Source organism: Egretta garzetta, unplaced genomic scaffold, assembly GCF_000687185.1.
Source record: "Egretta garzetta isolate BGI_Z169 unplaced genomic scaffold, ASM68718v1 scaffold474, whole genome shotgun sequence".
In the NCBI taxonomy this organism is placed as follows: Eukaryota; Metazoa; Chordata; class Aves; order Pelecaniformes; family Ardeidae; genus Egretta; species Egretta garzetta.
This window is the reverse complement of record NW_009259524.1, coordinates 276,886-300,187: the sequence shown is the minus strand read 5'-3', so window position 1 is coordinate 300,187 and position 23,302 is coordinate 276,886. Positions and strand designations below refer to the sequence as shown.

General features: G+C 39.3%; 1 protein-coding gene across 1 annotated transcript; it reads left to right on the top strand.

Annotated features, from left to right (window-relative positions):
• Nucleotides 1-33: 33 nt before the first annotated feature.
• FASTKD2 (FAST kinase domains 2) lies at nt 34-12,214 on the top strand. The gene is made up of 11 exons (XM_035893050.1): nt 34-1,175; nt 1,589-1,692; nt 3,103-3,211; nt 4,751-4,874; nt 7,131-7,270; nt 7,576-7,748; nt 8,140-8,300; nt 9,283-9,504; nt 10,430-10,514; nt 11,545-11,659; nt 12,095-12,214. The coding sequence occupies exons 1-11, from the start codon at nt 495-497 to the stop codon at nt 12,212-12,214; spliced, it is 2,034 nt and encodes a 677-aa protein (XP_035748943.1). The 5' UTR covers nt 34-494.
• Nucleotides 12,215-23,302: the final 11,088 nt, after the last annotated feature.

Below are 23,302 nucleotides of genomic sequence, written 5' to 3'. Positions count from 1 at the left end.
GACGGGCTGTTTGTGGCCGCAGCCGGGCAGGACTCTATTAACCGGAGCTGAAGGTTGGCAGTGACCCACCGGAGCCCTGTCAGGAGACGCATCTGCTTGGAGAAACGTCAGTTAGGAAGAGAGACTCTGCCTCTCGATATAGTTTTTGGTTAAAACAGCAAAGAAGAAAAAAGGGTTGACGCCCAGGATGAGTTAGCCTTGTGTTGAGATGTTTGACTAAAATGTAGGAGACCCTATAAAAGTCCCTCTGCAAATAATTTTGCAGGGATCTCTTTCCAAATCTTTTTTTTTTCCCCCTTCCTGTAAAAGACGTGCATAGATTTGGCAATTGAAACTTTAGGAATTGGAAGTCTGGTAACTAATCCATAATTTTCAATTGTTTTTACAGATAAGTGATCATATGCAGTTTCTCCAGGACTTTTCACTGGTAGAATTTCATCGGATCCCTTACTTTGAGTTGGCATTTCAAATCTATTCATGATACATTGGCAAAAATGAATAATAAAATAAGTTATTTGTTAAATACCGTTAGATGCATGCATAGGTGCAACTCTGTGCTCACACCCAAATCTTCAGCCACAAGGCAGCACATTTTATGGATTGGCAGATACAGATTTCCCCTGGAAAATGTGAACTTTGGGAAATTATTTTTAAATATTTGTCCTTCTCTGCATGGATCATCTCTTCGATTTCTATCTCAAAAGACAGATGTTTTTAGCACAGGTGCTAAAATACAACCAGAGAAGAGTACAGAGGCTTTGGTGAGTGAGCAGGCTCCCCAAAGCTCCTTGGAACTTGAAAAATTGGATGATTCTGGGAGCTTCGAAGTGAAGCATGTAGTGGATCATAGTGAACAGTTCTTTAATAGTCTTCAGAAATGTACCTGTCCTTGCGATGTACTGGACTTGGCTTCAGAGTCTGCGGTTTCCGTTAAGCACTTCACAAACTGTTTAACTACAGTATGGAGGCTCTTCAAAAACCTGTCCGAAGACCAGCAGCGTTACGAGAAGCAGCTGATCTTTGAGCACCCAGCTTTTGTCAAGCTTTGTCAGCAGCTGCTGCTGCACTCCAGAAGGATGACACGGGGTGACCTGGTGTTCACTCTGCATGCCGTGGTGAACCTAGGTGTTCCTCAGAACACTCGCCTAGTCCAGACTTTGGTGAGAGTATGCCAAGTAAGTCTCAAAATCCCTCTTCTTAGTTTGGGCTGAAACCTCAAGGCTAATTCTGTGAGGCTGTGAAGCATCAGAGACGGTTGGGTTATGTCCCCGGTTTAGTCTGATGTTCCGTGGAAACAGGACTCCTGTAGTTAATTTGTGTGTGCTTCTAATTTCCTTCATTTTTTAAACCATTGCCTGATTTCAGACAGATTTAACATGGAGGAGAAGTCTCAAAAATCATTACCCTTTTCAAATCAACTAAATTTGACTGATGTGAGACGTTGTAGGTCACTGTGGAATTAAAGCTTATGAATTGACTTGTGGGGGGAAAGAGAAGGTGGTGGGTACAGATTAAGAGTGGTCAGTTTTTCTTTTCTGAAACTTTTACTGGTCTGAAGTAATCTGACATTGTGAAAACTCTTTAACAGGAGAAGCTCAATCAATTCGATAACCGATGTATCTCAGTTTTGGCAACTACTTTAGCAGGGCTGGATAAAGACAAGAATGTGAGCGCTCTTCAAGCTGGATTACAGTGAGAAAAATACATCTTTCACATTTCTTCATATTTAAATGTTTGAGTGTATGTTAGAAATCACAGAGGGAATGTCTGCGCATAGAAGATATACTGTGGGTTTCGGACTTAAATGATCATGTGAGGTATCAGCTGTACATGACAGTGATTTTTGGCATTGTCTTCGCAGTTTCAAGCAGCAAGGCTTGCAATGGCTTAGGGTGCTAGGCTGCTCTGCATATTCTGGCTGCAGCTCCACCGATGTGATTTTTGTGTGATGTTGATCAAGTCGCTTCGTATGTCTATGCCTCTGTTTTACCCCTGTGTAAAAAGGAGGTAATGAGACTAGCTTACTTTGTGAAGTGTTTTGGTTTGTCACAATGAAAAGTGCTGTTTAACAGCCAGGAAATATTTTAATTTAATAAGTAAAAATTAAGATGAAGGCAAGTTTAGACTTTGTGCACCCAGCAAGGCCTTCTGTGTAGTGCTTTATGAGAATAACTTTTTTGTCTGTAGTGATTTTTCTCTGGGCCAATGAGATTTATGCGGGTAATCAATCTGCTCACTCCCATGAAATTGTTTTTACTGAGGCTGTCACAAAATTTGCCATGGATTAGTAATTTTGGTCCTGTGTCAGGTTGTGCTTTGAGAAGGTGGATGTGTTAAACAGGTTCTCCTGGAAGCTCAGGTACACAGTTCTTGTAAATTGGTAGAAAGCGTGAGATCCATCTACAGGTCTCTCTCTTGTCTTCATGTCTGGAGCTCTTGCCCATTTGCAGGAAGCTGCATCTGCAGAGATGTCTTTCAGAGCAGTGCACTGCCTTAGAAAGTAACCCTTCATATTTTTGTAGCTGTACTGGTTTATTTAAGGGTGATTCAGACATAATAATTACAATACCTCCCTCTGAGCCAGAAACGGAGGTGCTGGGAATGCTGAACTCCTTCATCTTGTGCTTGTGATCCCTCTGTGGTATGATACCCCCTTCTGTTCCTGCAGCCCACAGCACTGCTTTTTTGGGTTTTTTTACTCACTTGCACCAAGTTGTTGTCAGTGTCCATCCCCAAGTTTCCTAGCTGTTTCAGAACTTGCCTGCACATGGATGATTCTATGATAAAAATAGTCACATGTGCAGTTTGGTCAGGTGGCCCTGCTGTTAACGTATCAGCAACAACACTATCTATCAGGATAACATAAGAAAGCATATATAGTTATTGCCATGTGCAAAATATCTGTGCTGTAGCTACATCGTGTAGAGTTATGCTGGCCTTGCAAAAAAGGAGGTGGGAGGGGAGGAGGGAATTACAACTTTATCTTGGGAGTATATCAGCGAGGAAGAAGGGGCATGCCTACCTGTTTCTGCTGAAATGAGGAAAGCTCTATTAAACAGTTACTCTCTCTAGCTGAAGGCCTTGTCTGTGTTTCTTCATCAGATTACTAGTGGAGCAACGCATTCCAAGTATCAGAGACATCTTTATACTGCAAAACCTGATGAAATGCATGGGAAAAGATGCTCCAGTCTTTCTGAAAAAGAAATTGGAGGTAAATTTAGTTGGAGACTCATTTTTACTTCCACAAAGCCTGTGCTCTTGCATTGTTTATAGATTGTGTACAATTCGTTCCAGACACTCGGAGAGAAAATGCAATAGAAAGGTTAACTGCATTTGCTATATGAGTCATAGTCCAGCTACATCTGCAGGAAGAACTTAAATTTGGAGGCTGGGAATGTACCACCATGAAAGGGGGCAGAAAGCGATGGAGATGGTATGAAAGTAACTGAGGCAGTAAAATAGCAGTGCTCTCATCTCTTGTTTGGGTTGGCCATGTGCTGTTCCCCGATTCTCTTGCCCAGCTTGTAGCTGGAAGACAAGAAGGCAGAAAACTAGTCTGTGATGGGGCTGTGTCCAATGAAAGTACAGGGCTAAAGGACTGATGGGAGTGAGATGCCAGGAGAACTCACCTAGCTCATGGCCTTATCTTTCTGTGTGTCTGAAAGGTCCCCTGGGAAATACAGTGGTTGGGAGCAGGCTGTGGGTTTTATGGCACGGTGTACTGGATTCCGTACCCTGACATAAAGACTAAAGACCCTTTTTGCAACCTTCTTTCAAACAGGGCCTGCTAGTGTTTCCATCACACAGCTGAAGGGCTCTGAGGTCAGAGTTTGTAATAGCATTCATGAGGAAGTGAGGGAAGATACCACTGGTGGGAAACCGGGCAAGAATAGAGCAGTGTGGGAGGCTCATGCGGTGTGTTAGTTATAAGTAAATCGTAAAACCTTGAACAAGGTACCACTCTTTACAAGATAGTGAGAAACTGGCTGAAGATGTGGTGGAATATGGAACTGAGAGGAAAGTAACATTTCCACTTGTTAACTGAAGGGAGCTCTTAACTTTCTGAGTCTACAGGGTGCTATTTTTAATACTGTGTAATTTCTATTGTAGACATATTTTATATTTAACGTTTGATATGCATGCAGTAAGAATATTGTATTTTAATAGGCAGTATACTTTGTAGTCTAAATTTTACTGTCGTTTTTATCAATCTAATCACTGCTTTGATAAAGGAAGTCTCTTGTGGCATCAGAGCCAACATTCTTTGCCTCAGTCCACATTTGTAGCAGGGTGTTTGTATTAAAGATACACCATTTTGGTGTGCTGTTGGGTCACTTTGAAGACTTACAGCTTTCACGTGCATCCAAAACAGTAATTGGAGTACTACTAAATAAGTCAACTGTGCCAATTATATTTCTGTTACTTTTTTAAGAGTCAGTAGAAGACTTCACAGTATTTGGAAATGAGCTTTACTGAGACTTCTTTCTTTAAAAAAAAAAAACCATATAAAGGCAAATTGTTGGGAACTTGCATTGTGACACGGCTTGAGAACACTTGGTCTGCTCTAAGTGTGTATTAAGAAATTGAGAGTAGTTACTTTATGCTTTTGCCATTTGTTGCTCCTTTTTCTTTCATAAAAGTCTGGACAGGGTAAGTAATTTGGGGAAGTATTGGTAAAAATGCCTTCACCAGAAAGCAATGGCAATATACCTGAAGAATGAAGGATTTAATAAAGTCTAATTCCCTTTAGATGGCAGTTTTGAAAGAGTTAGACCATCTGACTTTCCCGAATGCTCTGCGTGTGTTTTTGGCTCTTGTTGCAATGAATTATTGTTCCATTCCAATCCTGAATGCCTGCAGTAAAAAGATCCAGGGTAAGAAAAAATGTTTATTCAATTTCCCTTCCTTATACCAAATTCTTCTTCATTATTATCTCATCTCCCTTTTCTGATTTCCTTTAAAACTCAGGAAACATCTTTGTTTTACAGGATATTATAGTAATGCGGAGCCGTTTGACAAGCAGCAAGACAGAAAATTACTGATCGATAATGAAAGCAAATAGCTCTTGTTGTCTCTGCCTTTCTTAACATTTACCTGAATTGCATATTTTTCTTTGCATTTTTCTGTATACAGAACTTTGTAAAAAGAATTGAATTCTAGCAAGAAAAAATAGATTTCAGATAAACTTTTAAATCTGAATCAGAAGTGGACATCTTACAGGATGGATTGGTGGCTTAGTGTGATTAGCTGATAAACTAAAGGGAACATAGTGTTTCTCTGATTAACTGGATTTAATTATTGAATGCTGCTCAATAACTGACCTCATGCTGCAGTCCAGAAAAAAATTAAATGAAAGCTCATGCTTTCACCTCTCTCCATACCTTTACAATACATTTCTTAAGTATATGTGGTCAGTATGTATTGATTCACACTTAAAATACATATGAATTTGTGTCTAAAAAACCATTAAGATAACAAAATAACATTCTTAACATAAATGAACCAGGAGTGTTTGGCTTGTACAGCCTTTCTTTGTCCTGGTTGTTCCTATGTGTTAGGACACGGTCTTTAATTACACATACTGGGTTCTCGCGTAGGATTTTCACCACTCAGTACACAGGCTAGATGACACACACAGAGGGAGTAGCTACTCAGTACCTTTTTCCTGCATTTTTCTAGTGCATGTTCTCTGGACTTACATGCTGCACATTGTGCAAATGATACTCTGGGGACAGTGATTAATTTCTGGACAGAAATGACCCCTATCTGAGGCTGGAGTAGGCATAGGAAGAGGAGGGAGGGGCACACTTTGGGGCCCATGGAGCAATGGAGTTCTTCAGCAGGTTTTCCTGGTCCTATGCTGTTGCTGGGGCTCTCAAGAAAGTAGCCCCCTCTCCCATACTTGGGGACCTGACCAGAATTGTACTTCGTAGGTGCTTATTGAGTGAATTTTTGCAGCAGCATGGGAGTGACCCAGTGGTGCTACTCATATTCTAATTATGCAGAAGAGAGAGATTAAGGTCAAAGTGTCCAGTAATAGGAGATTCCATTAGCCTGTTTTCTTTAAGAATACCTAGCATTACAAATATTTTTATTTGATGCACAGCTCTCATTGGCTTCAGTCACAGTTGTCAGCACTCAGCACTTCAAGAAATGAGGTAACAGTGTTTTATGCTGAGCCTGGAAAATCACTGAGCACAAGTCAGAGGAGTTAATTTCAGTTATTTTCCTGCTATCCTCTTGAGTCCTCTGGCAGAGCAAAAGATAAAGTCTAGTTTTGATGGGTGCTGGTCCTCTTACTGTAACTATGCTCTTTCTCCTGCAGTCACTGTCTTATGACATGTATGCCCCTCATTGCAGTAAACAAAGCCAGATGTTCAAGACAGCATTGTTCTTCAGTACTTAATCTTTTTCATCTCAGGAGTAGGTCCATCTTGTGTGGCAAATGAAGCAGCAGTCCTGTGCAGAAGTCAGTTGTCATCTGGCACTCAGTCAATCTGTGTCATCACACTCATATGCCAGGAGGTTATGTTATGGTTCCATGTTTCCAGTTTGGCATACGCTAATGCTTTGGTGCTTGATAGCCTTTAGTGCTTTTAGGCATAGACTCATATTTGTGGTTTCTTGTCATTTTGTAAAACCAAATGGGAAAAAAAAAAGTAAATTTCATGATGTGCTAATACCTGATCAGTCAGCAGCTTTAGATCTGCCTCTTTGTTACTCCCTCAGCTGACATGGTAAGGTGGACAGCCCAAAGGCTCAATCAGTGCTAAAGGGGCTAGCCTGAGGGCTTCCACGCTGAGTGCAGGGAGGTGCTGAAAATCAAGAATCCTGGAACAGAAGATGTTCTGGGAACACAGTCTTCTTGCTTCTTGTGTTAATTTGTCCCCTTTTGCTGATTTATCCCTTCTAGCTTGATTCTGACTCAGTTTGGTTTCTTCTACCTGTCAGTTTCTTCATGTGTTTTAGTTTAGTTGACTTTGCTTCATTAGTTTCAGTCTGTTCCACTGTTCCTTGTCTGGTTTTTTTCCCCCCTCCTCCATCCCTTAGCCAAACTGCTGCCACAATGTCTCCAACCTACAGCTCCAATTGCCTTGTATCATTTTTCCTTTTTTGCTCTTCTGTTACAGAGAATGTCCACGATGTTCCATTTCGGCAGTTAATTCTCATTCTGGAAGCTTGTTATAATCTCCAGTACCGTAATGTAAAACTGTTTTCAGCATTAGCAGACTATTTTAATTCTACTGCCTGCCTTTGGGACAAAAGACAGGTGAGTTTGACACCACATAATTTATGGTGGTACTAGTACAGTATCTGGTGCTTTCCATCTTACCTTTCTTCATGTTTGTGTTTGATCTTTGGAGAACAGATTTTTTAGGAATACTAATCTGATGAAGTTGATACAGTTACATTTTTAAAGTGCTCTTCTATTTATTGATGAATAAAGAAATAAGAAATAAAAGGAGTGTTACAGTTTGAAAAATTTGCTTTCATTAAAAATGCCTTTTATGAAATCAACGGGTAGGATCCACTTTACTGTCTTTCTTGACCTTATAAAACTATCTTTTCTTTTAGATTATCCTTTGTCTTTCTGCCTTCGAGACACTTGGCTTTCAGCCTAGGGAGTTGATGGGTATTTTTGCTGAGAAGGTGACAGAAGACCCTGAATTCCTCAACTTGAAAAACCTTTTGATTGTTCTCCGAGTGTATTCACGACTCAACTATGTTCCCAAAGGCCAAAAGCATCTGTAGGTTTCATTTAGAATGCCTGATAATACATTATGTGGTCGTTATAGAGTTAATGTATGGCAACTAGTATTTGATTTCAGTTGTGAAAGAGTTCATAGTCCTGTTTTATTAATCTGTAAGGCAAATTTGCTGTGTCTTTTCACATTTTTTTCTACACAGGAATTTTTCTCTGTAATTTAAAATGGAGACCTTGGTTCTAGACTGACCAGGCTACTAAATCTGTTGATAGGTAGCCATGTCGTGAAAGAAGATGCAAAAGCTAATGTTAGATTACACAACACCTGATTATACAAGAGAGTAAAGATTTCTAAATTGTATTTTTGTTTGAAATCTGTATTTTATATAGCTTTATTTGTGTATTTAGATACTTTTCTTCTGCTTTCGGAAAAGGTTTTTTGAGACTCTTCATAGCTGCTTGAATAAGTACCTCCCTCAGATCTCCAACACAGAGCTGCTGAAGGCAGTGTATGCACTTTGCATCTTGGGATATCTTCCTCATCGTGCTCTTGATGAGCTGCTGCAGAAGGTCAGGTCAGGCCTTACTTTGTCATGTTCTTGTTTTAAAAGGGATAGTCTGCCTCCGTACATAATTTGTTGTAATTGTGTTAAAAGTTTAGAAATTTCTTTATTCAAACATGATTAATATTAAATTTGAAGTCCTCAAGACAAAGCTAATGTAGTGATGGTGATCTAAGTGATCTGTTCCTGCACTAGGGCATCACACTTACTGGGTCCCATGGTGGCAACAGTTTAATAGTAGGTGTGCACATGGAGAGAGGTGAATATGAGATTTGTGGAAATGGTAGAAATGTGTAAGAGCCAAGGGTTCTATCTTCGGCAGTTGTTCAGGCATTTTTAAAAACACAGGAAGTTTTAACTTTTGTAAACCAACTTTAGTACCTGGAATCATGGGTAAAAGGTTTTTTTGACTCCTCTGAGTTACAATGAGAAACTTGGAATGGTTTGTAGTAGAATTTGTTTTCCACATTACAATTCTCTACAGCCAGTAGAGTAGTTCAGTGGAGTAGAAATTCAACGTAGAGTCAAACACTGTCTTGGTGTTGACCCTGCTGACTGAACCTGAAAGCTGTAAAGCTGTAACTGCTTAGAGTTTGTGCAGCTTAGTACTCTTAAAGTACAGTTTCAAAATTATGGCCAACTCTGATATCCCTTCTTTGTTTTATAAATAGCCTTCTAGTTGTCTGGATTTTATAAATGGTTTTTATGCATTCTCTGTCATTCCATGTTCTCCTGAAGTCTGCTGTAATAACTGATAGCATACACAGAGCTATGTACGGTAGAGGGGAAAGATGGTAAATGGGCAGGTCCCAGCTGTAGACTTTAATACTATAATTAGTGAATTGATGGTGTATGTTGAAGATATGCAAAAATATTCATTGAGAAAACAGTTGAGTTTTGATTCCTGTATTGAAATGCATTTGCTCTGCCAGAACAGACGATAAATGGTAATAAAATGAAAAATTCTGTGAGGTGATATGTTGGATGTAATATTTTTTTTGTATCCTTTTTCAGATGATGTTTACAAAGAACAAAATGAAATGATGCTTCACTGTGTGAAAACATGTATGGAACTTGATAGCCCTTCCTTCATGAAGCCTGCAGTTGGGCTGACTGAGAATTTCTCCTTATTAGTATCTCTTAATCTCAGAAAAGCTCGGGAGGCACTGGTAGAACTTCTGGGAGATGAGAACATGTTTCAGGAAAATGTTCAGCTGCCATATAAATATCATATTGGTATGAAGCCAAATTACTGTCATACTCCTTTAAATGTAGCTTTAAAACCCCCAAAATAATAAAGTAACAAATTTGTCTGGGGTGCAAGTGATTAAAAGTGTAACATTTTGAAGACACAAATCTTTTAACAAATTATGTCCTTGATTGGCGAATCTACTTTCTAGGATGCTTCTGTTAGTTTTTAAGTCAATTTACTGAAACTTCATGATTGCTTTTATTTACAAAACTGCTTTGGACTTTTTGTTAAGTATCAGCAAGCAGATGTTAATTGTACGTAAATCCAATATTGCCAGCTGTTTTAGAAAGTTGACATGTTAGTACTAAATCACATCTAAACAAAGCCAAACAGCAGCCTTCTTTTGTTCTCTGACTTTTTTCTTCTCTGAAGCTCTGGTAAGGTTTGGGTTCTACTTTTGTTTATGAAATTGGATATGACCTTCTTTGACAGGTGATCATTTAATAACATTTGGTTTCTTTTATATTTTGATACTGCTTATTTTTTTGCCAGCTACCCAGTTTACCAATTTTTCTGTATTTGTAATAATTTTCTTCCTAAATATTTCTAATGAGGAATCAGATTACAGGAAAATCTGAGTAGGTCTGACAGACTGTAATCAAACCTAGTTTCTTTAAACCGTGATTTCACGTCCATAAAGTTATATCTACAGTTTCCAAAAACAAATTTTTTTTTCTGAAGATGTGCAAGCTATAGCTTTTTATATTTATTGCAGGGAGGGAAAAGCCATCAGTAATATGTAAATTATTAGAAAATAACAACAGAAACAGTGGTGGTGGTGTCTATTAAATACTTTTAAAATGAGCTGTTCATTTGAACACAGTTTGAACAATTAATGTTCAGATGAGAACATTAATTGTAACCTCTTGCAGTGTTAAATGTTTTGTTGTTTTGTTGTTTTGTTTTCAGATTTTGAAATCAGAATGGATTCAGACAGAAAGAAAGTGCTCCCAATAGCTGCAACAGATGATCATGCTGACTCAAGTGTTCAAAGGTGTCTTTTTTGACTGCATATTTTTTCTAGCAGGCTAGTTTTATTTGTAGGTGTTCCATCCAGTTACTTCTGTGGTTCACTGATTTGCAGAAACAAAGCAGATAACTAACTTGTTATTTGTGCTCACTGAAGATACAAAAATTGCCACGCCAGTTCAGAGCAACAACTCATCCAGTTCACTACCTTCTTCTAAGAGAGGCTAAAACTTAACGTTTCAGAGAAAGAGGCAGGAAACATCACAGTAATCCAATGGATACAGGTTTTGAAGTATGACTGAAATCCCTTCCAAAAAATTGCTCCATTATGGTTTTAAAATTCATTTATTCTCTTACGTCTCTAAAATGTGCATCTCGGAGGTATGTTAGGGCAATTATTTCAGCTGCTGAAATGTAATTTTAATAAAAAGGTTCATCATATCCACATTTTAGGTGATTAATTTAATCTTGTGTTGAAGAATGACCTCTCAGTAACTGAAGTGGGACATACATTGTTTAAGGAACACTTAAGTAGAATTGGGCAATACTTAACATTGGTGTGCTGGATCACTGCACAGCTATGTGTTTTGTATAGTTTGCGTTTTGGGAAAAGGAGAGCTAGTGAATTGTGTAACACAAACTCACTGTCAGGCTTCCAAGGCATTCAGCTTTCCTCACCCTTCCAAGTAGGTTTTTATGGCAGCAATATTAGCAAAGGATCAAAGTAAATGCAGAAGCTGTCAAAGTAATGTAGGATTTTGAACGATCTATTCCCTTCTCACTATGGGAGAAGTGGAGATCTAAGGATTTCATTCTGCTGTAGGTATTTGGGTAGATGGTGGTACTTGCCTGAAGCTCATGGAAGAAGAGAAGGTCTAAATTACTTAAGTCTGGAGAAGGAAAATTATAATAAATTTGTGCAGTCCTGATACTTTTGCCTACCAGAAAGACAGCTATATATTCTGCAGTGTTAAAAGGACACCATTGAATCATTGTCTTAAAATGCTTATTCTGCATTTGTACAATGGAGTCTTCCCTGCTCTTCTTGATTGTAGATTGGCTTTTCTCTTTGTCCCTCTGTCTGCCTTCTGCATGGGTACGACACATCCCCAAGGGAAGCTGGCAATGAAGAAGCGACATCTAAATAAACTTGGCTATCATGTGATTCTGGTAAGAAGAGTCCTATTCTCTCTGTTTCAGCCCTGTTATCAGCACAGCAATGAGTATGTTTGGTAGAACAGGCCTTGCAGGGAATGGTCCAGAGTGATAATTGTATGTCATTTCTACTTAGAAGGTACTGGTGGTGTCACCAGGGAGAAGGGACAGAGGAACTCTAGAAGACAAGCTACTACTTACCGTTATCAGCAAAATAAATATAATCATAGTTCAGTAAAAAAAAAAAAAAAAAGCCACTGTGCTCTGTACCTAAAAAACCTATGTGACTTTGGCTTATTTCCTTGATTTTTATAGAATGAGTGATTTAAGTCAACTTGTTTTCAAAACACAGCGACTCCCTATGGCCTTCTCATCACTGAGCACTTGTTTTGTGGGACAGAGTAGATTGCTAAAGACAATAGAACTAATGTACCTTTTCCTTTCCTCTAGGTCCCAAACAAGAAGTTTCAGGAAATGACAAATGAAGGTGCAGTTGAGTTTTTGAAAAGCAAAATTTATTCACAAAATGCTTTCCCTTTTTCTGAAGTGACTCTGCAGGATGATAATTAAAATAAACTAACAATTTTGGGTGTCCTGATCTCTCTTTTTCCTGTGTAATTAATGTAAGGGGTTTTAGTGGAAGAGATAAGCAGTTTTATACACAACTACCTACTCCAGAGTACTACAGACAGAGAAAAGTTTGTCAGGTGAAAGTCTGCTGATAATGGGTGTTTTTTTTAGCGGAAGGAACTACTTACTTAATCCAAAAAGCATCCTGACATCTGTTGCTGTTGAAATGTCTCAGTTTTATCTTCACTTTCCTTCCACTCCCCTATGGCCCACGTAAACTTTCTTCTCTTGAGCTGGGTCAGGGAAAGGAAGTGACTATTTCAAGTGCTCTTGGAACCTGGCCTGCAAGTACACACTAGGAGGATTCCCCCTAAATCCCACCCTCACCTGTGTTCTCTATGCAGAACTGTAGAGGGTAAAGCAGTGAATAACTCGGCCTGAGGGCTATACTAAAAAATTGAAAGTTATATGAAAAGTTTCTGAAGAAATCAATCTCGCCCCAATTTCAGAAGTTCAGGCCAATAATGGTTCTGTTAGCTCTATGCTTTTTCTTTTGAACCTTTTGCTTCACTGCTACTGTAATAGATTTTGAGACTTCTTGCTACAAGAATATGGGTCAGGCATGTCTATAAACTGACTTGCTCTCTGTTTCTGATATTGGTGCCTCTGCAACTATTTAAAGAGGCCTGGCAATACTCAGATTTGTTCATTATGCTGTGATGCATTTCCCCTGGCCTGTTAAGTAGTGGTGGAATTGATTGTGTTGGCAGAGTCCTGGAAGTTCAGAACAGCTTTGGGCCTTTGAGCTGAAGGAGCAGGGAGAACTGGTACATCTTTTCTTTACATGATCTTGGTAACATTCACTGGTAAAATCCAGTTGTGCTGGAGTTGCTGAGGTAATTAGTAAGAGCATTGGAATGCTCAAAATATCTACATTTGCCAACAACAGCTTGCTTGTTTCTGGGATGTAATCAGCTCTTCAGTCACGATTTTGCTGCACAGCCCAATCTGCGTGAAGGGAAATAGCCATACTTCCTACAGTGACTGCGTGCTACCTAGTGGTGGTGCCCTTGCTTCACCTCATAAGCTGCAAGCACTACGGTGTTTTGTCTTTCTGAAGTAGAATGGACATGTGGTTAAGGTATTACAATGATGAGATAAAAAAGGTATTACGGTGATGAGATAAGGTGAAAAGAAACAATGTGCTTAAAAAAAATTCACTGTCTGGCTTCTTGCAGAGCATCTAGATAGAATGTGGTGGGAACTGTGCAACCAAAGCAGCATTGTCACGGCAATCTGGCAGAAAAAGCAAGAGACCGCTGTTCAGCATTTCAGTCTCTGAACTGCATCACGCGCGGGAAAACACATTTGATGCAATTGCAAAACTTAACAACCAGAGCAGAGTTCATCTGTTTGACTCGGTGAGAAGTTTGTTGTGCCCCTTTTTTTGACCTGTTACTTTAAGAAAGCATTGTACAAACTCATCTGTGAAGCAGTCTGGTCAGAGCCATTCTGATGTTCTGACCTAGCCGACTGACTCCTGGTGCCAGTCTGCGCTGGAGGAGGTCTGCAATGCTCTGTGCTGTAGAGCCGGGTGGCGCTCAGGGCTGTGTTTGGGAGAGCATTTGGTGCTGTTCAAAGCTGAAGCCCTGCAAACCAAGCTAACACAGTGTCAGTTGTGGCTCTTGCCAGGGAACTGCTTCCTCTGCTCCGAGCTTTTCAGTCAGGCCCTCAGTAGTGGGTACGTAGCTCCCAATCTCTTCAGGGACTAAACACCAGGCAGGGAAGCTAATGACAGCATCTTGGGTGCCAGCAGCCAGGACAGAATTAGCCACCAGCAGGCACAAAAAGGCATAGCACATTACATTAAATTAGCTGATCACCATCTTTTCTTTCTTTTCTTAAACACCTTACGAGTAGGTGGAAACTTATACAAGCAGTATGGAAGTGTAGTAGTCTGCCATAATGATCACCTTGCTTATTAAAATATCTTGCTTTATGCCACCTCAATAATTTAAGTCGTTACTATGTCACCTACACTGATTCATAGTTCCAAGTAGTACGTAGCTGCTGGCAGAGAGACTTCAGAGCTGTGGGTTTCTTTATATCTGCTAAAAAGCTACTCTGCTGCAATGTCTGAAATAAACCCAGGTTTCTCAGGTGTCCCATCCATCTAATAAGGGAGATCTAATCCCCTGTTTTTTGCATTGCAATCTGTATTTAGAATACCATTCTCCTCTCTCTCCTGAATCACGCTTATTAAAATTAGTGGGAGACTCACAATGAAGATCAACAATAATTATTTTGCTCCCGTAATTGGGGGTTTTGTCACTGCATGGATTACTTGGTACGAAAGGTGCAAAATCCCCCTTTTTAAGTGAAACAGATACTAAACATGTTTTTAGCTGACCTGCCAGTGAGGCTAACAGGAGATGCAAGCTGCACCTTTCTCTACCATTTTCACAGTCTGCCTACAGACTCAGGAACATGTGTTTCTAACCTTTATTCACACTTGGAATGCTTTGTAAGTGCGATGGCTGGAAATTTTTTCTGAACAAGGCGTGAGGAACCAGGAAGCCTGTGGGTGTATTTTCTTAACGGATGGAATCCAGACCTTTGCTGTGGTGTTCGACTCACTAAAGGTATTTCAGAGGCGTATCCAATCTGTAGTGAGGCCAAGGTTCTCAACCCCGTGTAAAATGAAAATAGGTAATTTATTAAGTAAACTAAATTGCTGACAGAGGGGAGGATCATCAATGAATTGAAGGCTTGTTAAAGAAGGTAAAGCAAGTACGGCGCTTAGAGTACTTATGTAGCTATAACTTAAAGACAGCAGACTCAGCTGCACAGAGCAACCATGTATTTGACCGGATTCTTGTATGAAGGAAGCATATTTTATTCCTGGGCCACAAAGAAGTCTGAAAAGTAGATCTGCACAAATCTTTCCTTCATTCTGAGCTATGAAATACTGGACTTAAGTATTTATCCTGCTAATCTCAAAGAAACAGAGCCTTCTATGATTCCTGTTTTTTACATGCTGCTTACTGTTAGACATTTTTTTGATTCATAAATCTTATTACAAAACAATAAAATGCCATGATAAATCTGGCTGATCTGGTAAATTTTTCCTTGAGAATAATGCATATATTGTTCATCCTTTGAATTCTCCAGGTCATCTGAAGGATATCCACATACAAAAGGGTGACAAGCTCAATCATTGTCACATATCACACAATCAATAAGAAAACATTGTAAGAAGGATTTACAAATGTAAGTTACACAGCAAACTTCACTGGCCCAAGGATAACGTTAAGCATGGCAGGATGTGTGAACAGATCTAAAACGAGAGCAAAGAAACAGGAAGGCAGAAGATGTGGGCTGCAAGGGTCAAGAAGGCTCTTGCGTGAACAGAAAATAAACTAGTACCATCTGAACAAAAAGGAAACAAAGTTTGTGAAGTAATGCAGAATGAGAACAGTGAGTGTTTGGAAAAACAAATTGTTTCCATAAGCAGCTGGATTTGCAGACCCTGATGACCTGTAGTTCTCTCCTGCTTGGATTTGCTTATGTTTAAAACCACTTTTGAGCCCTAACACTGGCCTTCCAGCCACTCATTCACAAGAAACATCCAGAAACTCTCTTTAAATCTTCCTTGCTCTCAAATTGGCCAAGACATTCAAAAGTGACTGAGAAAGAGGGACTAAAAGTATATTGCAAGAGTTTGATTTTTGTTAAGAAATCAGAATCTAAATAAACTGGAGCTTGGAATTAGAGAATGAAAGTCTGTTTCTCAGGTATCACAACTGTTTCTGCACAGGCAAGAAGTTGAATAATGCTTTGTATGCAGAGACCTAGCGATGTGGCTGTGCTCAGCTGATAAAATGAAGAAAATATTAAGACTTCCTGTTAATGCCTCCCCCATGGCCATTGCAGAAGGTATTATTTTATATTGCCACTGGTTAATGTTAAGCTATTCTCTTTGCACACAAACCTCAGAGATATAAGCTTGCATGAAAGAGGTTCCAGTATCAATGCCCCTTTACTGACACTGGAATATCTGAATTATAGAAGAATTGCAGGTGTTTTGTAGATCTCAAAAAAGGGAGCATTCACTCCTGGGCAAAATGTGCTGAAATTAGTTATTTCAGAACAAAAGCAGAGCCATGGTTATCAGTTTTTCTCTACATGCATATATTTTTTAAAATTATGGTACTTAAGCATAGGCTTTACTGAACATATAATCCTGTGGTTTTGTTCTTTGCTAGTAAACATAGTGGTTTAGTAGTTCTGCATTGTGTTTCTCTTTTAAGTGATGCAAATATAATGGAACTCTGAACGATGTTTAAGGTCTATTCTTCTAGTTGTAGCAGGTTTTCCTCTTTTTTACTTATTTCTGGACAACTGCAATATAAAGTGGAAGTGTGAATGTGGTGGCCACTCTAAATAGCCACCCAGGATCAAGAAGGAGGAGAATCTGTCTTTGGGTCTGCAGCAAAAGTCCTCGTGTCCACAGATAACCAGTAAGCTTTTTGTTTCATCCTGTTCCCTCCTTCCAAAAATGCTCCTATGCTATGCTCCAGTAACATTGTTGCCATGGCACCCATCAAAACCCAGATATGCTCTTGCTTTATGTAGCAAGATGCAAATTTTTATAAAGAGGAGAATTTCTTTTCGCTTTTCACTGCCACAGGTAAGGGAACTCTATCCATGCCTCCAGACAGTGGCAATTTACTGAACACTCTTTGTCATTCCTGAGTGTGTGCCATAGTTTACTCTTACTAGTTCAATCCACAAAGGGCACTTGCTAAATTTTCTGTATTTGCCTATTTGATTTTCATGGTACAGATTCCACTGCACATAAGTCGACCACCCTTTAGAAAGGTGGGGAAGTGTGCGGAGGAGTGTGGGGGAGGAGGGAGTGGCTCATCAGCTGGTTTAAATTAAAGTCAGGGCACTACCGCAATATACACCAGCTGAGGCCATGGCTCAACAACTTCAAAGGAGTAAACTTGAATGGTTATGGGAGCCCAGTTTCCTCCTCCTGCAGTAGGGAACAGTAGATGAATTGGACTCTGACTGCACAAAGGCTAGTATAAATGGTGAGAATTGGCACTGAAGTCTTGGTGTGTACTAACACAGATGAGACAAGATTCAGGAAATGTACAGTGGCTTGTTGTGGAGGAGATTGTATATCTGTATGTTAAGATGTTATTGTACACAATAGCTAAGGAGGGAGGAAAGACCAAGCATGGAGCCCACATTTGAAATGTCAGTCACATAATAAAAGACTATTTAATCCTTTAAAATATACATGTTGAAGACGAATACTGGGTTGTTACTTGCCCTTTGTGCTGGCTCAGCAGTTAGATATCAGCTTTAGCAGAACAACAGACAGTTCCTTGACACGGGGAGTTCTCTGGAAAATACAAAGGCAACCTAAACCCCTTGTACACTGCGGTGTATGAGGCAAGAAGAGGGTAAAGACTGCTGGTGTGTTTGTCTCTGTGGTTTTAGAATATGCTCCATTTTGCCAATGAACAATTTGTCCCAGGGACATGCCATTTTCTAAATGAACCTTCAGATTGGGTCACTTCTGTATAAATGTATGGAAAATGATGGAGATCTGAAAAGGTAGTGCTGAGGAGGATGATTTCTGCTGACGCAGAATAAGAAGAAAACTTCCCAAACATTCCACTGCTGGTAGTAGGTTTGATATTCATTTGCTGAATTTAATAACTCAGTATTTGAAGGGGAAAAAAAAAGAGAAGAACAATGAAGGTATCAGAACCACTCTCTCTGAATAGAGGGTAAGATAGCATTAGCACTAAGGCATTGGACAGAGACATGGGGACTCTGAGTTAAGCTCCCTGCTTGCCACCACTTACCTGTCCACTCATGCGTGAGTCACTCAGGAGGTCCCCGTGGCACACCCAGAGTCCTGGTGTTCACATCCATCTCGGTAGTGCTGTGACTCAAAGGAATGCCCTGCTTGGTAGCGCAGCCAGGTGTTTGTGTTCCCCCTCTGTACAATTGGGGATGTCCCCATGTTGAGTTACTTGGATTTGTAAGCTCTCCCAGGCAGAGCTGGCTGATGTTTCAGGTCCACTCCTTGTACAAAGAGTAGTAACAATTCAGCCATGAGAGTGGAGAAAGTCTTGGCTAATTGTAAAAGAAACACCTCCCTTTGCTGAAGACCCCCAGGCCTTGTGACCAATGCAAGCCATGTCAATAGCCTTGCTGCAAACCTATCCAGCCCTATCATAACAAGCACTTCAAAGTTACACTACCCAGTCCTTTCCCCAGATACTGTTAGCATCGACTATTTTTTACAAAACCCAAATATAAGTGTTTCTACTGTACCTCACACTCATACATACATATCACACTTCAAACCTGGCTTATAAATTCTTTAAGGCTCATTTGCAAAAATACACTGGAAATTCTACTGAGTGTAAGTTACATAGAACGGACTTATTTGGCTCAGACGAGATCCGCTTTGAGATCTTTTGTCAGGTACTATTGGTTTCATTAATAATCACTGAGATTCCTCAGGGACATCATAACCATTTTTAACAAAACCTCATGCTGGTTGAGGGGTTTGGAGTATTACTCAGTTTGCATGGATGTACATACATAGCTGCACGCATCCCAGCAATACTGGTATGCTCAGTAGTGCCGGTATTAAACAGAAAGCTAAGTATGTGTATCATAGTTGATAGAATGGAGGCCAAAGGTTAATATGAACATGTTTTATAGCTGCAAAAGCTAATTACTTAAGTTAAAATTAATATAGTGTATATAGTTTGGGTCTAAGAAATCATATGCAGGCATATTCTCATCTAATCATAAAGTATTTCAGTGCTTGTAATAGAACTCATTACAAATAATGCTGGTTATTCTAGAATACAGTGCAGTAAGCTTGTTTTTTAACCATTAAGCAATAATAGAGACTTATGTGCTGTCCTTTACAGTTCTTCTAGTAGCAATAAAATAAAACTAGTTTATTTACTTAAAGGTAATTATTTTATTTAAAAATACAAGATAGGCTTTTAATGTTATGTGACATCTTCTTTAAAAAGGCCTAATTAAAACAAACAACATATTGCTTTGACAGCTAAAGGTTTACAAGAAGTTTTGTTTCTTCACAAAATCAAGGATTATTGCCTAATTCTTGCCCACTCAGAACATCAATATAGGATCAAACACTTCTGCAAATCCTTTTCCCCCAGAGCAATATCTTTGAAATCATAAGTTCTAATCATGTCATCAGAAGGTATTCTTATGAGGGTAAGTTTTCAGAACTGGAGAAGGTGAGTGAGAAAGTCTAACTGGTCTTTCTGGCAGTAGATTCAGGCACATTAAAAGCTGTCAGGAAACTGAATCTTTCCTTTGATCAAATTACAAGGGCAATATTTTACAGCCAGCTTGTATGTATGGACTTCAGGTTCAGCAATTTACCATTGCACTTCAAATATACTTTATTTTTCAAGATAAATTGCACAGTCCTTATGCAGACAAATTTCCCATAGGAATTGTGTTTACATAAGGACTATAGGATTTTGTGTACAATTCTTCATAAAAGTGATCACAGTTAACTCCTAGAACTGAACCACCAGTGTTAATTACCTGTTAATAATAGGTGGTAGATATCATCTTGAATTCAGATTGTATGTTAAAGGACCAGCTCAAGGTTCCTTAGCAGTGACATTTTGCTCTCTAAAGGATGAAGGAAAAACAACAACCCAGGTCACCTGTTATTAAGGAAAGACAATTAGCTAGTAACATTCTCCTTTCCTGGTTAAGGAAAATGGTGCCTGAGGAAGCTGCTCTGCCAGCCTAATTAAACCAATACAGATTTTGTCAGCCTGCTTCAGCCCACTTCCATAAGGAACTGCTTACTGAACAGGTACTTGAAGTTCCTCTCTGATAACAAAGCTGTCTAAAAACTGCATCACGGGACTTGTGGAGAAAAGGCAGGTGTTATTTCCCACATTGACACAACACACTGCTATTTCCAGTTTGGGCTCAAAATATGTGAGTATGCATGTGTGTAAATGCTGTAAAAACTACAGAGACATCTTTGAAAGTATCTGTAAATGTGTATCTCTTGAAAGTACTAGATCACATACCAGTCATCAAACTAGTTCCACTAATCTAAAGCTTTTAAGTATCCTGTGTCACTTGATCTGCAGGACATTTAAGATTGGCTTAATGTAACTAATTTTCATGTTTGTTAGTAATGTCATTCTGATCTAGTGTATGTTGGCTGGAATTCTTTCTGGTTTAAGATTATTTTAAGATCCCAAATGTAAGGTTAATGGGGTGTTTTCAGTGTAACCTCAGAAAAAGAGGGAGAGAGGAAAACTCAGCAAGATTACTCTAGCCGTAACTCAGCATAGCTTCTATTATATTCCCACTTATGCTAGGATTGTTGCTGGAGCTAATGAGGCTTGAGAACAGTTAGCACTGTCAAATCACAATAGAGTCCAGAGAATTTCAGAAAAACCTTTCTCTAACAAAGCTGTGAAAGCTGAAGTCTTGGCATACTGAGAGGAACAATGATTCACTTTGCAGACCGCACAATGCATTGCTGAATATTCTTATGCTACAGAATTAAGACCATATACTTAATATTGTATAATTAATTGGAATATTTTGAACATTGCTCAGAAAGACAGAAATATGTTTTAGTTCTCATAGAAAAAGTTAATACCTATAGAATAAGCCATCTCTTATGACAAGTCAAGGGGAAACAGAACTGTCAATTCATTGTGTGCTTCCTCCAAGTAAAGCTACAGTGATAACCAGAGGATATTTTAGTAAAACAGCTGAATTATCCACCCCCCTTCTTCAGTGGATCAGAAGATTAGGATTTAAGGCACATTAGTGAGCATGCTACTGTATTGATCATACTGAGTGGTGATTCTCTCTTGGACACATACTGTGAGTTTTCTGCAGCAATGAGAGAAGAAGATTTACTGGAGGATGATTACTCAGAATCAAAGTGATGATTTAAAAAAATGTTGATCATATTGAATTCCATCTAGTTCTAGTTTGGTTTTCAGTACAGATGGAGTCAGTGCAGGATTTAGCTGTGGAACTGGGAAAGCTTAACAAGATGAACCAATGTTTGTGGAGACACACAAGTATGTAAGATTTTTGTCTTTTTAATAAGTTCTTTATCCTTGAAAGTTACATGCAGCTCAGTAGGAAATCTGGGTGCAGGCAGCTACAGGGATCAAACTCACCGCTATATGATAGTTGTTTAAAACATGTGGTATGCTTCAGTATGGAATCTTTAAACAAAACAGTTCTAGCTTGCGGCTGTTGCTACACAGCCTGTATGCAGATAAGTCACAAATAGCTGAGCATATGTGTGGTGCAAGGTTAAAACAATAACAAGCAGGTCGAATCATTCAAACACTGGAAATCACTTTGACTCCAGGCCAAAAGCTTAGCTTGAGATGATATCAGTATGGGATAAAAAGAGGATAAACTAACAGGCTTAGCAGCCAGCTTGTTGGAGTCAGCATATAGTATCTATACTTCCAGCAGGAGAGCAGATGGTCATATATTTAAGGAAGCACCAGACAGGGAGTCAGGAGATCTGAATTCTATTCCTGGCTCTGCAGCAGTGTTCCTATGTCACCTTGGGGAATCACTTTTTTCCCCTTTTTTCTTAATCTTTTAAGTAGTGGAAATAATATTTGCTTGTCTCACAGGGCAGTTGAGAGGCTAAACTGATGCTGAAAAAAATGTTCTGAAGCTCTAAGAAGAACATATGGAAGAACTGCAAAGTAAACTTGTTTGGAAGAAAGGACACCACATGGTTTCATATGGCATGTTTGTGCCATATGCTTATGACCTTTCCTCTCCCCAGAATGTCCCATGCCTTTTTGCACACAATTTTCAAGGAGGCAATAAATGAATTAAGCTGCCTTCCACACTTGCTAGAAAGATAAGCAGCTGCCAGTAAGAACTTGACCAAAGAACGGACTTTATTGCTGATAGAGACATTGTTTATGCCCAAGAGGGCAATAGGCTTGTTGAAGTTAACTGTCCCAAGATATGTTTGCATCGGTGTTAGAATAATGTCTCTAATGGTTTTTATTCTGAATTCAGCAGTGCTGCTTGCAAGCTGAACGTTAAGTACATACTTAAGTATTGTCTTTTATGAACAAATCATCTGCTGATGTCCCAAAACAAGTCCATTTTTTAAATCAGTGAGAAATGTCCATGATTATTTGCACAGGACTTTCATCTAAAGCCCATTAAAATCAACTAGACATCAAAGGAATTTGAATCAAAGACCTAGCAAGCAACTATCATTTCTTCTGAATCCTATGCCCATTAAGCAAAATGACCCTATCTATCTTCATAACTATTTGGCATCATAGGAGTAATGTTTCCACCACAGAATAAATAGCTTCTGCTTTCAGCATGGAGGTGTAAGCTTTGGGCTGGATTTTAGCATGCATCATGATTTGCTCTATTTGTGCATATTTTTTTGCAAGAGAAAAAATAAAGTCTTTTGTTTTTTTCCTCTGTGCCTCCATTTTTCTTGTTCCTAGATTCTGAGTCCCTGTCAAGGGACTGAACTCCAGTTCAAAGCCAGCTCTAGTAAAAGGGCCCAGACAAGATTGCAGAAGACTTCAAAACATTAGTCCAGCTAATAGCAGTGGTGGAGACAAAGGAGGAAAAAGCAAAGGTTATCTGAGCAGATGTCCTGAGTGTCAATATGGAATATGATCTTCCAACATGAGTTTGTTTTTCTGATTCCTTGCAAATGGAGGTGCCTCTAATCCTGTAAACTGGACTTCTTTCAGCTCTTCTGGAAGTCACCGTGGGTTGGATAGCTACATGGAGGGAAATACCATCTTCAGGTCCAAGCTGTTGAGCAGGATATAGTGTGTGGCAATAAAATGGGAAGGGTCTGGTGTGATTTATGAAGAACATAGTCTTCTCTTGCATGCAGCCTGGTTTTGTAAGAACACACTTTTGAGTTATGCTGTTCCTCTTTTATACTGGGACAGTTCTGCTGCCTGTTTCCTTGATGACAGCCTTGGTAGTAATATAGGAGGACTTCAT

Coding starts and splice junctions, on each gene's coding strand:
- FASTKD2 (XM_035893050.1), top strand. CDS start 495: ATGAATAATAAAATAAGTTATTTGTTAAATACCGTTAGATGCATGCAT. Junction 1,176..1,588: donor CTTTGGTGAGAGTATGCCAA/GTAAGTCTCAAA, acceptor ACTCTTTAACAG/GAGAAGCTCAATCAATTCGA. Junction 3,212..4,750: donor TTCTGAAAAAGAAATTGGAG/GTAAATTTAGTT, acceptor AATTCCCTTTAG/ATGGCAGTTTTGAAAGAGTT.